The sequence below is a fragment of the Solenopsis invicta genome, chromosome 2 (assembly GCF_016802725.1).
Source record: "Solenopsis invicta isolate M01_SB chromosome 2, UNIL_Sinv_3.0, whole genome shotgun sequence".
Classification (NCBI taxonomy): Eukaryota; Metazoa; Arthropoda; class Insecta; order Hymenoptera; family Formicidae; genus Solenopsis; species Solenopsis invicta.
In genome coordinates, this window is record NC_052665.1 from 17,831,574 (window position 1) to 17,848,262 (window position 16,689).

General features: G+C 37.5%; 1 protein-coding gene across 1 annotated transcript in view; it reads left to right on the top strand.

Moving 5' to 3' along the window:
- Positions 1-14,640, top strand: part of LOC105194567 (lachesin) — a 73,421-nt gene extending 58,781 nt beyond the window's left edge. The window contains exons 7-10 of the mRNA XM_011159545.3: positions 1,052-1,189; positions 1,303-1,425; positions 3,470-3,640; positions 6,520-14,640. Coding sequence (XP_011157847.1) covers positions 1,052-1,189; positions 1,303-1,425; positions 3,470-3,640; positions 6,520-6,815 — 728 coding nt within the window. The 3' untranslated portion in view covers positions 6,816-14,640. The remainder of the gene's footprint in view (positions 1-1,051; positions 1,190-1,302; positions 1,426-3,469; positions 3,641-6,519) is intronic.
- Positions 14,641-16,689: the final 2,049 nt, after the last annotated feature.

The following is a 16,689-nucleotide window of genomic DNA, read 5'->3' on the forward strand; positions in this document are numbered from 1 at the left end:
CGCAGGTGAGGAGGGGTTTCGTGCGTTTGCTTACGATATTCCGCGGTAAGGAACAGGTGCATGCGCAACAAATTGCGCTCATCTTATCTGCGTGCGCCAATCCGTTGTTTGCACCTGAATGCACTCACGAGCTTATTCAGAATGAATATGTAGAGGATGTCGCTTAACATAAACGTTTCTTTTGATTAATTTACACCGATGTCGGAGCATGTGCGCCTTAAGGATAAAACTATTGGATCGGATTTTACAAATTATATTGGAACTTTTAAAATCGTCATGAAACGCAGAGTGAATAAATTCGCAAATAGTGACTAAGAATTGTTGAAAAAAAAAGCAGACAAAATGTAACATGCAAAAATCCAACGTGTGTTACATATTCCGTAATAAAATATTGGAGAAGCATAATTAGCGCGAATATAATATTATTAAGCGCGTTTGTCGTTTTATTGATTATCGACCACCGCTTTTGTAATAGGTCGTTCGCTTCACGTTCTTTTTCCGTCCGTCTATATATAGTGCTCTTCGTTAAATAACAATAGCCAGAGACAATCGGCTGTCAGTTGAAGTTTCTATTAATTAATTATATATTAGAATATATAATTAAGTTGGCATAAACTCCAGAAAAAAATGACTTTCATAAAACAAGAAAGCGCATTTATTATTAATTTTGTGCACATTGTTATTTCTGTTCAACGAAACTGGAAATAATTCTAATAAAATTTTTATATTTATTAATTAATAAGTAGTTGGTTTGCTTTCTATATCGGATACAATTGTTCGCTTAAAAGTAGAACGATCGCTTTTAAAATAAATTCGTATACGATTTGCAGAAATGTAGTTAATGGTTAATCTTATATTCACGCTAGTAAAAATAAATTATAATAAAATGAGTTAGTGAATCAGATTGACCAAATTTCGATATTTAAAAAAAAATCAATTTTACATTAAAATAAAAAAATCTAACATTGTGGACGCGAATTTTGGGATACGTTAGAGATCTATGTATCAAGAGCTGTCAGTTTTGTTTGACCTTAACGTTCACTATTCTCAGCAAATCACGTAACCGAATATCTCGGCGAAGAGCTGAAGCTGACGAAGATCTCGAGGAACGAGATGGGAGTTTATCTGTGCATCGCCAGTAACGGAGTTCCGCCCGCAGTCAGCAAACGTATTTATATCAACGTTCATTGTGAGTAATAGTGATTACGGTCCGTTGGATCGGATGTACCGAGTACCTCGTGCAGAAGCGAAGCCGTGCTGAGGCTGGAAATGCAACAATATCTTCCGATTTTCGATTTACAGTTCCGCCAGTGATTCACGTACCCAATCAGCTAGTTGGCGCGCCCTTGGGGACCGACGTGGTCCTGGAATGCTTCGTCGAGGCGTCCCCCATGTCTATTAACTATTGGGTCAAGGATCCAAAGGGTGAGATGACACGTGACATGATGACATTTTAGCATAATATTTTGATCAAGTGTTTAATTATCATATTTTTTCAGTCCGTAACACTTGCTAAATTGATGATATTCGTTGGTTGCATTCTTATTTATTGGAAATTTGTGCAATTTGGAATTTTGTGTAATTTGTTACATTTATCAGTTTGTCAATGATTAATCGTATACATTAACTTCAGTATAAATTATATTTCACTTGTTATTAGTTCAATATGTTACTATTCAATGTACCGAATAATTCTAGATGGTTACAAAATAGACAAAAAAATTATAGATTAATTAACAATTACATTATAATTATTAATTAAATTTATAAATTAAATGATATCATTACGTGAGATTTTATTATAAAATTTTTTGTGCCACTTTAAATAATGAAGTTGACAAACCTTTTGAAGGTATTCTTCAAACTATATAAATATTTTATTCATAAATAATTCAGATTTCGCACAGCTTTAAAGTCTGTAATTTAAATTACATTTCTCTGTAATACATTTTAACTTTTAATCTTGAAAGATATAACATGCACATGTTACTAATATGCATTTTGAATATAATATAATTCAATTCTCACTTATTTCCTATCAATGAAGTGTATAATTTTAGTAATAATAATCGTATATTAATAATACAGTTTTCACGCGAAATGAAATTATGATTTAATGCAATAGGAATAATTTACAGAATATCTTTCCATTGATGTGTATATATGAATGCAATACCAACATCTGTGTGAAATAGTTGTAGTTTGCCCTGCGTACTGTTTACCACAAGTAGCATAGTCCGTTATAGCGATTGGTTTGTTAACTAATTACCGACTGTAACTAGCGGAGAAATGCTCAAACGTTAATTACTCTCGCAAGACAAATCCGATTATGGACCGTACTTTAGCACAGGCGATTCCGATACCGGGCGAATCGTTGTATTGTCAGTTCCAAGGAACTTATTCGTATTATTAGAAACACGATTTAAACTTATTCAAATAAACAACGATGCGAAAAAGAGTATTAAATAATGCAAATTATCTTTTTATCTTATGCAAAGTAGAATAATAAAATTCAAAAAGTTAAATTTCTCAATGCACATCACAGTCAACATTTTTTTTTTAATTTTGGCTTTTTTTATAGTAAGTATATCAGTAAAAAGTGAACCGTTTTGGTATCATAAATCGTACCAAATGACAACGAGAACCAGCAACATATCGCAACAACGTGTAATAACTTGGCTCAGAATCCCTCAAGAAAACTTTAGATAGATATAAGAGAGAATACTACTTATCCAGACTCGCGGAAATACCCTCGCAGTGGATTTCGCCTCGCAAGAGCCAGACGTTCTCCCAGTTTAACACACGCTCAGCTATCCGGAGTTCCTCGCTCCAATGCATTCGTATGCAATTTCGTCTCGCGTGGAAGATACCTTTCACTTGTTTCCCATTATACGCAACTGTTTCAACGTGTAATAAGAAAGCATAGCAGGAAACGGGCGAGATATCTTATTTATGGTAAAAGACGTGGCTTCTTAGCACACAAACGCATGGCGTGAGCATATCTAATAGTTTAATTGAAATAATATTCAAACAAATGCATTTAATTAACACAATACCTGTGGCGCATTTTAATTATATTCATTTATTTTATTAGCAAAATAATTGTAAAGTCAAAATAATATTAAAACCGAAAAACGTGTATATTCGAATGCAGAAATTCTCGGTTCTAATGTCAAAAAATATAAAACATAATTGGAATTTGTATTTGTCATTTATATAAATTTGTATAAATTTTTAATTTTAATTTGTATGTTGTTTTAAATTCTGTTTTCTTAAAACACACACACACACATACACACACACACACTTAAAACACTCTGTGTAATTTCACAATAAATAGTTTTTTTTATTGCTGCCGCATATCAATCGATAAAAATGCTGAATACGCAAACATGAGAAAAAACAACATGCGGTTTTCTATCTGAATAGAACTGGAATAATCGAGCATGCTCTTCGCTTTGTTCTCCAGGTGCAATGATAATATCCAGCGTCAGGCACGACGTCCAGGCGATGCCGAAGTCACCGTTCGAGGTCCGGATGATCCTCACGATCCGGAACTTGCAGAAAAACGACGTGGGAACGTACAAGTGCGCGGCCAAAAATTCCCTCGGCGAGGTCGAGAGTAGTATTCGATTATACGGTGAGTACACAGCGCGTTTTCGACCGTTATCAAACGAAGTTTCCCGCGGAGCCCATAGTTTCCCGCGGAGCCCATAAAGAATACCTAATTCGATTACTCGATGAAATGCAGTCAAAACGGGGAGAGAATTGTGTTATCCGCGCCGCATTTCGTTTCAATGCACATGTACATTTGCAGATAATCGTGATTCTTCCTTCTTTCCTTCCTTTTTCCTCTCCGTTTTATTCTTTTAGATAGTAACACCAGGGATTAAGATTTCGTTCCGTAAAATAAAACCTATAAATAGACCAGCAGATAATTGCGCGAGAGAGGTCAACGGTGAAAAGTTTGCTTTGCAAATTGTGAATAAGTTATTGTACTTATAAGCATCGTGCCGGGATTAATTTTCTGCTTGTTACAGCTGATAATGTCTATTTCGTTGATAACATTGTTTTGCAACATGTAATCGTATCAAGCAAACACTCTACCTAAACTTTAAATTTGCCATAGAGATCTAATAACAAATAGTAGGAAAGAATCACGCAAGATTTGATTTAATTTTAAATTTTTGACTATTGGTAGAATATAACAACTAGCCGCAAATCAGAAAAAAAATCTATACAGTGTTAAATAAAAAAAAATGATAAAAAGTTCTGTCTAATTTTTTTATTCTATAAAATTTGATTTGATTCTATAAAATTTCATCATATTCTTCAATTTTCAACGTTAAATAATCTATGTTGATGATGGTTCGTTTTATTGAAAGAAAGAAATTTGAGGCCGAGATCCATCAAGAAATGCGCTTTTGCGGTATTAGGGTAGAGTCGCTGAATGCGCCTCGGTCGCTTAAATCATACCTCATCAATATTTTATACTTTTATTTATGCCACGTTCTGAAATTCACCAGTACTGAAAATTTATGTACATACACGCGTTTATGTATACGTAGCTATAGATTTTTAATACTGACAGTGTATATTTACAACGTAATGTTAATACAAGCATTTTAGCAAAAATAAATAATAAGTGAGAAATAAATAATATAAATAAAAATTTAACAAATCTTGTTTTGTACGTGCTAACAATACTTAAAAAAATTAGGTACTGATATTAATTTTTGATCAATTTAAATAACTGATGATAGTAAAAAAAAACGAAAAATTATGAATGAAATGTCAATCGTAAAAATAAACTCACGCAAACCGAGTTTTGATATTCTTAATATTTCATTAGTTTAATTTATTAATTCTTAATATTTCATCCTTTTTTAATTAATTATTAATAAAATAAGTATCAGTTAACATTCAGTTTTGTATATTTTTAGCTATTCTAATACGATTTAGAAGAGTCGATTTAGATAATTGGTTGCCTAAATTTTACATTCAAAAAGACTTTTATTTATTTGTTATTTGTTATCGATGAAATGTTAAATTGTAATAATAAGTACCTGAACCATGAAGCTTTTTAACGCTTATTTGCGTACAAGTCACTACTAATAGTAGGAAATATGATAAAAAAAATAATGTAACTGATATACATTCGACAACTTTCCCCTACATCATTCAAGTCGCCCTACAAATCTATACGTGGCTGATGAGCGAAGCGATCTTGAACGTATTTAGGTAACAAGACTCTCGACTAGTCATAGAACGAATTACGACATGAAAATGTCACATAGCTTTTTGCCGCGCGTTGCAACTCGGTTACACCGGTATCTCGGCAACTATTGCGAGGGCGAAGGGAGGAGCGGAATTTGCTCTCGCGCATGACCTGTTATTTCTACATTAATGTGGCGGGTAGTGAGGTTAACGAGTCCTCCGTACTCAGCGTGGAAATTGTTGTGTTCGGGTCTCGTTCCCGCCGCCAGTAAACGGACGTTCCACGCCTATCTCCGCCGTAACTGATCGCGGGTTGATAGGAATAAGAGAGAGTTTCCTTCTTACGGCAAACACACCCTGCGTTTACAAGCATCGTCACTTTGCGGACGGAAATCTTCGAGGAGTTGCCTCTCTATATCAGCGGCAGATGCCCTTCGGTCAATCCTCATCTTTTCGCGCGCGCGCACGCGGGACGTTGAATTTCTCAGCTAGTTTACGGCCCTCCTCTCAGGATGAGGTACGAGAACGGAAGGGTGAGAAGGATAGAGAGTGCGGTATACCCTTCGCGTACGTAAATCGTCGCGTGTTATCGACCCATCGATTTCGAGAACGAGGGATCTTCATCCGGTGTGGTGGACGTAAGGATGACATATTTGCGTTCGTAAATTTAAAGATGACGATACAAGGGACGGTCCCGCCTGCATTCGCGTTTCTTACTCTCGCTAGTGTTAACGGTGTGATCGGAAATTTTTAACTCGCTAAAGAAGATAACGCGATCGATTTTTCCGAGGGGGGACAATCTTCTCAAAACTCACCGCGGAATATTTCCCCAAAGTCCGATAGAGAAACTTCAGAAAGCATGCTATACGTATGGATACACGCACGTGTCCACCCTCATCTAGTATTAAACTCCGTACATGAGAACAGCACGCATGTGAGTCGAGCTATCTCGTCTACTACAACAAGCAACCCGGCTTGACCTTTATTCCTTTATTCAAGAGATTCCCGATAGAGAAAGTTTGTAGCATAAGCGTCAAAACTCTCAGATAAGCGCCGATAAATTCACGACGTTACTACTTTTTGAAACAATACACTGGATAGGGTTTTCCACTTGCATCGTAGCGTCACGGAACCACCAGAAGCGACACCGCTTGTAAGTCGCTTATTAAATATGCGTGTCGATTATTACACTAGCACAATCGTGCCACGAATAATCACGTCTGTCCTAAATTACAAATTGCTTTCTTTAGGTCTCGTTAGGTCCGTATCCAAAAACGCGTATCTTCTCCTGTCCTGTTTCAGAAATTTCGGGACCGGCAAAGACGCAGACACCACCGTGGCCGCCGCTCTACGACGAAGAAGACGAGGCGATGTTCGGTTCGGCGGAGATGGACAAGACGGAGAACAAGCCACTGGCGGTGGATAACACGGTCCACGGACACGTGGGTTATCCATCGCTCGTCACGCCGTCCTCCACGATCCGCGTCGGCAAGAAACGACCGATAAACGCCAGTTCGGGCACTGATCCTTATCCACAACGGCTCTACGTCCTAGTAACGTCGCTGTTGTCGCTTCTAATCGTTCGCCGAAGATGGTGATGGTGATGAGAAACGGAAAAGAGCCGAGGAATTCTGAAAAACTTGGTCGAGGCACTCGTCGTCAGTGCTCGCGATCGCACACGTTGCGATTCTCGTAATGCGATCTCTCGCAACGGCATAATTCACTTTCGGAGAAGAAGCGTTGTTACATATGATCCATGACCATAGACTCGAAGTTGTTTGTATAGAAAACTGCCGCGGAAAAAAGAAAATAGAATAGATATTTGAGAAAATTCGGTGCTGTGTTCTCCAAACGTACTATATTTTAATTTTGACTAATCAGTGCGAAGAAGCCGCTGCTACGCCCGGTAGTCAAGTCTCCGCGCGAGGTAAAAGCCCGCAAGCTTTAATCTTCATTGGCTATTCAGCAGCTTGCTCGGCTCTGTACAGCAAAAACAACTTCGAATGGGCTTAAGTCGCCGCCGCCGACGACGACGTATCGTCTTCCCTGAGTGGCTTATTCGTAATTCGTAGACCTAATCAATGCATCGGAAGCTCGCGGAAGGGATGAACCAAGTGGGACTGTAGACGGGAACGTGCATTGCAGGGTATATTGATCGTGATACTTGGATCGGAAAATCGATCGGTGGAGTGCTAAGTTAATTAAATTCAGGGATCGAATACAATTTAGTACAATTTAACTCGGTTCTGCTTTCGATATTGTCACAGTATTACAATAGTGCCCTAGAATTTTACTCCAACGTACGTGATCTTACACGCAGGCTATCACCGTTTCATCTAATCTCAGCAGTGATTTATTAAAATGGATCCTCAATATTAATTAAGAGCTAAATGATTTTTGTGTAAAATATCAACTACTCTACGTGGAGGCATACGCGATATCAAATCAAATTGCGGGTTCTCGATTAGATCGAAACGTTATCAGAAAGAGAGAGAAATAACGGATGTAAAAGGTAAGGGAGAAGGCGAGGAAGCGATAGAGGCTGAAATTGAACAGACAGGCAAAGTCAACGATAAGGAGAAGAACATAGCTCGAAATGAAGATAAATCTTGGAATAATATTCGCGCGGATCGAAGAGTCAGATGCGTAAACTTCTCAGTTTCGGCGGCAATAAATCTGCGTGATATGTACATATTTACGTGTATTATATACAGGCACGCTCGCACGTGTATATGTGTGCATACGTCAGGGTAAATTAAACACATTCGTGCCACTTTTTTCCCCCAGCTCCCCGCTGCGCTCTCCGATCGCGTGCGAGCGGCGAGGCGTTCCGTAGATAGCCCTTTACGATTACGCCTGTGTAATAGGATATGTATCGCGAGTTTAAACGAGTATTGAAAGCTTTAAAGGAGTTCGAGCCGGAAGTAGCAAGACGCCGTGTCTCGCGCGCCCGTCTTGGCGGACGTCCTCGATCTCTTGCGAATCGATCGCGGACGAGCGGCCGCCCCCTGCACCCTCCCACTCGCCCCCAAGTTGTTCGCCACACACGCCTCGATCACGGACGTGCGATCATACCCGTCCCCTTTCGCAAACTTTCTTTTCTTTTCCACAAGGTTACCGTTCACTCGGGGGAGTTTTTTTACAGCGCTCTCGGTTAGCAGCTCTCGACAGCGAAACTCTTCAGTCAACACGGAATTAAGTATGTCTTTGGAGAAACATTTAGTGCTCTACTTTTTGAATGCGATTCTCTGTACCAAAATGCTCCCCGATAACAGTGGAGAGTCGTTTTCAATGATTGTTCACTCGAGGGTTTTGCTTTTGAGTACTCTCGATATTAGAACTTTCTTTCGGTTAAAATAAAATTGGATGATATCCATCGGGTATTTACTTGAAAACTTTAACAGCAACTGTCGATCGCGAATTTAACACAAACTTGAAAGCGATGCTGAACAAAGCTCGATTCTTGAAAGTTACATTTTCTAAAAGTGGAAACTAAAAAAAAAAAATAATAATAAAAATTTAAAAAGCACATTTTTTTATAAAAGAAAGAAATGCTGACGATTTTGACAAGTAACCCGATTGAATAATACATTTCCGGATACTGTTTAAATAAATAAAATCAGCATCGGTCAAGCACAGTTATTTTTGATTCTCTTGATCGATTTAACGACGAGACAGTGAACTCGTATTTTGCATTCGACAAATTAATATAACAAATAATAATTTTATATAATGCATTTGACATTTTTATGATCCTTTATAAGTCTAATTCCTTTATAAAATCTTTTCAAAAAGGATATAAATCTAAAACGATGTTAAACTAATTTTAATTTTTTATAATCAATGTAAAATTTGTTAAACTAATTTTATTTGTATAATCGATGTAAAATAAAATTGTCCTTAAAAGGATGTAAAATTACGAACTAATGTCTAAAATTAGCATTTTTAATTAGAGTTAAAATATGTAAAAGAGATATTTAAAACGATAAAAATGCTTCACAAAAAACCTATGTGCATAAATCACGAGCTGTAATGAGACTTATAGGAGCAATTCAATCAAAATGTGATAAGCCAATAAAAATTTTTGCTGATCGCGCGTCCAATGGTCAGGAAGTGATATCTGATTAGTTTCTGGTGTGAGCTAAACAACTTATAAGTGTTCGATAGATCAATGACGATCGTTTCCTGGCGCGAATCGCTTCGAGCGAATATGCAGAATGTGCGAAAGAGTGTGAGAAACAGACTAAAGAAAAAAAAAAGAGTGAGTGAGAGAGAGAACGATACTAATTATATTTTTATATTTCCACCGTAACGTGCTTACGTTCCGTATCGATAGACTTTTAATTACCGTCAAAGTTTTGTTCAGCTATTTCAACCGTTGCTATCGTGACATTCGGTTTCCGCGGTAATTTCTTTAATTATATTTGACGTTATAAACAACAAACGTCGTGACGTAATGGCGCGTCCAGATTGGCCGATTCCGCTTTCGGATCTCCATACTGTTTTCAGATGAAAATTCACAAAGTGGATCTAATACAATCGTGGAAAGATAACAAAATCGATCGCATCGATTCCCACGCACCGCTCTCGCTACGACAGTTTTGTATTCACTAAATAAATCGGGCGTCCCCGTGGGTGCTTGGTTTTGAAGTTTTATGGCAACTGAAATTGCATCTCGTTACGCTTCGCGGTTCGTTTTCGGTACTCGCCGACAGCTCTCTCGCAGGAGCGTCATACGTGCCCAATTTCCATTAAAATCCATTTTCATGTATGTCTCAATCGATTTGCCCTTCATGATTGGTTCGCCCACGCCTAATTCCTTTTAAATACAGATCAAACTTTTTTTCACGTAGTACACGATGGGAGTTAATCCTTTTACTATCATACTTAAATTCAAAAGGTAAAGACCGTAATGAAGTTTTTATATTGCGGATAGTTTGCAGTTTCAAAGTAATATTGACGTTAAAAAAAAGAGAGAGAGAAGTTTTAATGGTGAAATGGTTATAAAGCGTTCGCTGGCGTTGTTGCAAAATGCATGACAAAATGGAGATACGTTAAATGATATTTTAGAAGAACCGTTACTTTATATTCTCGGTATCGTGTATTGTACATTCACGTATTGCTCCGCTGAAACATCGCGTCTGATAAATTTGTCTCTTGCAACGTTTTTCTCGGGAGCCCTTCAATTAACCAATGGCCCATTTCGCGTTCGATATAATATGCGACGTGCCACATTCGTCACTGCAATCTACGTCGAAATGGCCGGTCGCAAAAAAAAACCCGGTTAGCGAAGCGTCCTCAAGCGTCCTCACGAGAGCCAATGAATGGTCGCTCTCCCGGTGACCGAAAAAAAAACCCTCGAGAAAAAAAATCGCGACGCTTTTTCCCCCGACGGGCCAAATCGCACTCGTTTGCGACACGCAGCCGTAACCTGTGAGGCCGCGGATGAGCGTGTTCCCTCTTATTTCGTCGGAGGGAATCCTCGTTCCAGAACGATTATCGTCCCTCTCTCTCTCTCTCTCTCTCTCTCTCTATCTCTCTCTCTTTTATTCTTCGGCGGCGCGGGAAACGACGGAAAGACGGGCCGCCTCTCTCGGTCACTGTGAGAAATTATAAGGGTGAATTCGCCTTTAAGGACTAGAGGAAGAAGATCTTAGTTCCTCCATAAATAAACACAACTGCCCGCGCAGCTGGCGCGGACGTAATTCATCGTGAATTAATTTAAGGGCCACCTCTCTCTCCTTCGCAGCCTCCTCCCGCCGTTCCACGTTTTCATTAGAAGGCCCGCCGCCGCGCCGCGCCGTACCGAGGCCGCCATTTGGCGGCTCTCGCTTTTATGCTGATTTTATTTCTCTTCTTTCGCGAACTCGGGCATCCACGGAGCAATTGTGCGGTATTATTATCCACCGCGAGTGTCGGGGTGGCACGAACGACCATGTGACATACGGCCCATCGAACCATCGGGCGAGAGCCAAAATAAAGAAGACTTCAAGGTTCTGCCTTTCCTTCGTCCTCGTCTTCTTATCACCATCTCCGTTCTCATCGTTGATATCGTCATGGTGCCTGAAGATGTCAACGACTTCATATGACTTCCAAACGAGCTTACCGTTCCGTTTGGACTACATTGCGTAGTCGTCTTTATAAAGTTACAGTTGCAATTGCATCACCTCGCACTGGCCCCCCCAAGCCGTTTCTCTCTTTCTCTCTCTCTCTCTCTCTGGCTGTGGCTGCTCGTAGATTTCTGCTCCTCTCCCCCTCGGCCGTTCGCTTAATCTCCGTCGGTTACGCTTATTAAAGTCCCGAGAGGTACGACGTGTAAGCCCGTCGAGGCGATATACACGGGGGACGCAGATAGTTACGTATGCGCGCTGGTTGCACGACTGTTGGTTTATCGCGCGCTCGCAGTCGGTGCTTTTCCCCCGTTTCGACGTGCCAGACGAAGGATATAGTTTGAGAAGTGAACACTTCAACACGTCGCAACGAGAACGATCAATGTAATTCCGCGACTCGTCGCAAAGGGACAAATGCGTTATTTACGCGTAAACGCGTAGCGTTTCCTCCGTTTTTGTCTGATTTGTGAAATGACATCGTTTGTAACCACGGTAGCCATAGTAAGGCCATGGTGCAAAAATAATTACCTCTAAATTACATCGCGCGCACGTTGATTAATTATTTTTGATTCAAAATTAACGAATAAATGATTCATGAATCGATATTCGTCAATTGTCGCGTCTTTCTACAATTCCAGTATCTATAATGATTTTAAACGTCAGTTCTTCTTCACCTTGAGACGTTTCAACGTTGATATATTTTGGCACTTTAACTGCCAGACGATTTGGGATTTTTCTACGACACGATCGAACAGCTTCGAGAAGTTTGTTTTATGAGTCTTAAGTGGGTCGATTGAACTGGTATAAAGTTTTAAGAGTTTTGGAGAAGGAGAATTAGCCAACTTCCTTTTATCTGCGTGAATTATCGCCTCCGTGGATCGTCCCTTTTGGCATTTACGTTGACATTGTGTGAAATAATGCTATGCTTTTTATCCTTCCGTTCTTACGACATTGTACGATATGAATATTTCGCGACGCAAATTTCATCTATTGTACTTTTCTTTATTTCAATTATGCGATACTATCGAACGAACGAATTTTTTTCGTACAAAATGTCGATGTACTATACGATTCCTGAACTTTCTTCGTCTCTTTTTTTTGTCACGGTATACCCATGCTTATCTTTTTCATGGCTTCTCTTTTATTTACTTTAGTTTTCGCAACGTGGCTTGTTGTAGTCGTTAGTTTTTCTTTGCGCTTATTGAGTCGTAAATAACATATCTTCCTTATCGAACGAAAACACCGTTGCAAAAAAAAACCTATCCAAATACCTGTTCTAGAATTTTTCGCTCTTCGTGCAGTAGTTTTCACAATCGAGTTTCGAGGCTGTGTTAACTTATACTCACATATATACGCTCATACACACACACACACATAAAACATAACTAGGTTCAAAATATTTTCAGTTCATATCATTGACATATACCATAATATCTAACAAAAAACAAAATAGCAAGAATTAGATGTTATCAATTTATGATAAAAATATGATTTTTTGCAACAGGGAAAATTTTCTTTCGCATAAATTGGCAAATGCGGATTCAAAAATAAAGTAATCTTGAGAAAATAAAGATCGAATAAGGCAACTGTATTGAAGTGCAATGATCACTTTTAAAATGTATATCTATTCTTTCAATCTTCGATCGTACGGATAATCGGATTCTCATTAGTATTGGGATACAATTCTCTCGAGAAAAAAAATCCATAAAATGTATTATGGATGTAGCATGGAAAAAACGTTCTCGCGCGAGAGCTGCCGATGAATTTTCTGCGTAGCGGGATACAGTGCCGCGAAATCCCTAATGTCGCGTCCGCCGTGGAGACGATCACTGGCGGTTATCTACGTGTCACTCGGCGAGTCCTACGGCGGCTCATTCCTCCTTTCGCGCTTCCAAATACTCCTTCAGACTGCAATATCAGACAATACAAGAAAACGAAACTTCGAATACTTGGAAAACTGTTAGCGGTGTGCATGATGCGAAGGATGATTTCACAACTCTTTAAGGAATATCTAAACTCTCCCCTCCCCACCCCTTCTCTTCCAACGCCGCTGAGCTTTAGATCGTAAAGCCATATTTTATTAACATCAGAAGAGTCGAGATAAAGTAATATTTTTTTTATTTGATTCAATAGACTGTCTTCGATTATCGATCTATTACATATCTTCAGAGTACAGACATATCCTCGATCATATTAAAACACAAAATGGAAAAATGTTATCTTAAGGTAAGTAATTAACTTAGACTATCAAAGGGGCCTTGATCCGGCAATCAATCACGTATACTATCAATGTTTTATTTATCTACAAACTTGAATCTTGTAGTCGTTTAAAAGCTTTATATTTCTACCTTTTTAAATAAAAATTTTCCTTCAATTATGCTTTCCTCTTTCTTTAATAAAGAGTTTCGAGAAGTGTTCTCTTAGAAATGAAAATTTATTAAATCTAAAAAGAAAAAAAAAATTGTAGTAAACAAGGCGTGTCTTTTTCAATCTACGGTCGTAGATACAGAAGTCTCGATTCTTCTGATGTTAATCACGAGGTAACAATCCTGTTGCGTTTTAATCGATATGATGTATTATATACTTTTTGTAAGATAATAAAAAATCGAATACACGGTTAAAAAGCGTTCCTTGGTTAGATTTATGTAAGTCCCAGTAAGTCGAGATGCGTCCCGGAATCTTCTTGTTCCTGACGGAGAATATCTCGCGAGACGGAAATGTGCTTTAAGAATTCTTCGGAACACGAAACGTGCTTACACGCTTGTCGATGAGTGTTCAAGAAGCTAATTAAACGAATTGCATTGTCTTCGTTTACGAGCGCAATCGATTCGATTTGTACATTAAGAGAAGAGGTTGCAACCCCTGCGTTGTCAAATGGGACAATCGTTCCGTATCCGAACGAGCTCGGATGTATTATGCGAGTATTATCTCGAGATAATGAGATGCTGCTTGTGTAAAGGTAAGTTCGACCGTCGATGATGTATACCAAACCTAAATGCTATCTTCCTGTATAAATAATAATCGCGAAGTCGCAGTAGTGTTCGATGATATTTCGACGACGTCGCTCTCCGACGCGCGATGCATAGTATTCGCGTAAATTTTGTACGTACGTGCAATCGATCACTTTGATGAGTGGAGACTAATTAAAAATGTGGACGACGAGCGGAAATGGATTGTATAAATATAGTCGTGTGAGAAGGTAGTGGAGAATAATTCTGTAAATAATTGTGAACAAAAAAAAATACTGTAACCAAGTATCACGGCGGAATAAAGATGGAGCTTCGTGTCGCATATGAAGCTATCGATAAGATTTTATCTTGCATATGTCATTGTTTGAATCCATTGTTTTTATTAGTAATGATACAATGTTACGTCCAAAGTTTTCTTACAAAATCGTGCAATTATATTCACATGAATAATAATTGAAAACTTATACTCTATTAAATTATTGATGTTCCGCACGTAAAATAACTTTGAAATCTTTAGTTTTTTGCTACGATAATCCTGCACGAAGGAGCAGATTCAAGCGTGAAGGTAAGTTTCACATAGAATGTTTAACGAGTAAATATATCGAAAATTTTTTATATCTTTCTATTAAAATTCTGCCAATATTGTAAATCGACTTGAAAATGTCACTTAAGGAAACTAAAAAATAATGATATTTTTTTTAGCGATTATAAATCGGGTAACTAAAATTCATATCATTTTTGTCGTTGTCTGACACAAATCGCAGATTTATAGTTAAAGTTAAGTGAGAAAAAATTACTTTTAATGAGATATTTGATGTTGCACTGCATTTTATCTCGAGGATGCACGCGTTGATAGTCCAATATACTTCAGGAATTTAATATTGAGTACATACACCCGCGCGTAAAGTCAAGCGCAAAAAATCTCGGGATCTTTGCAAATCAATAAAGAGCTCTGAGCACAAATTCTTTCTAAATAAAATATGAAAAGATTTTTTCCATAATTTTATTTGTTTATCTATTAGATGCGATCTCATATCGAAATATATAATATTACGATACTCTTCTCTACAAATAGTAGAATTTCACGTTAAAAGAAAATATTGAACGATCAATTTAGTATCAACGCTTTTCTCATTAAAAATGATTAAAAAGATATTAAATATTTAGTATTTAAATTAATACTTATTACCATTTTCATAAAATATATTTCTAGATGTAACATTCAATATCCTATCTTGATTATTTATTGTGTAATAAAGGATGGATATCAAACATCATGTCTAAAAATATTCTGCCATAAATATCGGTATTGTATAATGATGACTTTTGCGCCATATAGTTTAAATTATATAATGACTTTTTTAAATGTTTAAAATATGGTAAACATGCGGATGAAAAAAATATTTTTCAAGCAAATTGTTTTCATGCATATATTATATTTGTATGAGTATATATGTATATATTTGTGCATTATTTATTTGTCATTTATATTAAATTGAACTTTGAATTTTTCATATTGAAGCCGTAGCTTTTAGCTCATATAATAGGGACAATTTTCCTATAATATGAATATTTATTATAAATATTTTATGTCAATTACTTTACTTTTTGTTACAGATAAATATCAAAATGATATTTTTGATGATATACAGAATCTTACTATTTTTAAATGTTATGAATTCTGCAAAAAATTTATATACTACATACGATGCACACTCATTCAGACATTCTGTTATAAATTATTTTCGCACAATGAATAACATCATTTAGACAAAGAATCCAAAAAAAGTCCAAAGAATGTGTCTTTCTAATCATAGTTTCTTTAACCAATTTGGATATAAATATTTTAAATCATTATTATTCGGAAACACTAGCTGTTTTTGTTAGAAAAAAAAACTCTGAATCGACAGAAAAATTTTTAATAGAAAAATTTGTTTAAAAAATTACAAGAAATGTCTCAATGATCCCGTTACAATGCGATCGCGAGATGCAATTATAATTGCTAGAAATACATCTAACGAACGTTTTAAACAGTCGTTTAAACTTCGCATCTCGAAAAAAGAAACACGATGTTACCGTCAAATATTCGCATCAAATACAGATCTCCTCGAATGCACTTTAAAAATATGTCTAGCGAGTGGACGAAGGCACACATGCATTGCGGTTGGTTATTTGGATTTCGACGCGACGGTGGATGGCAGTGGGTGATGGGACGAGAAGGGGTTACGGATCGAATGGAAAAATTCGCTCGATATTATTTCAAACTTCTTTGAAACACGGGGTAGATATGCCAGACTCGCCGGTCTCTCACGCACGTGCGGCGTAGGGTAACAGTCAAACACTTGGCACCAGCCGGCGCCGGGTATGTGACATGAATATTTGTTTCTAATAAG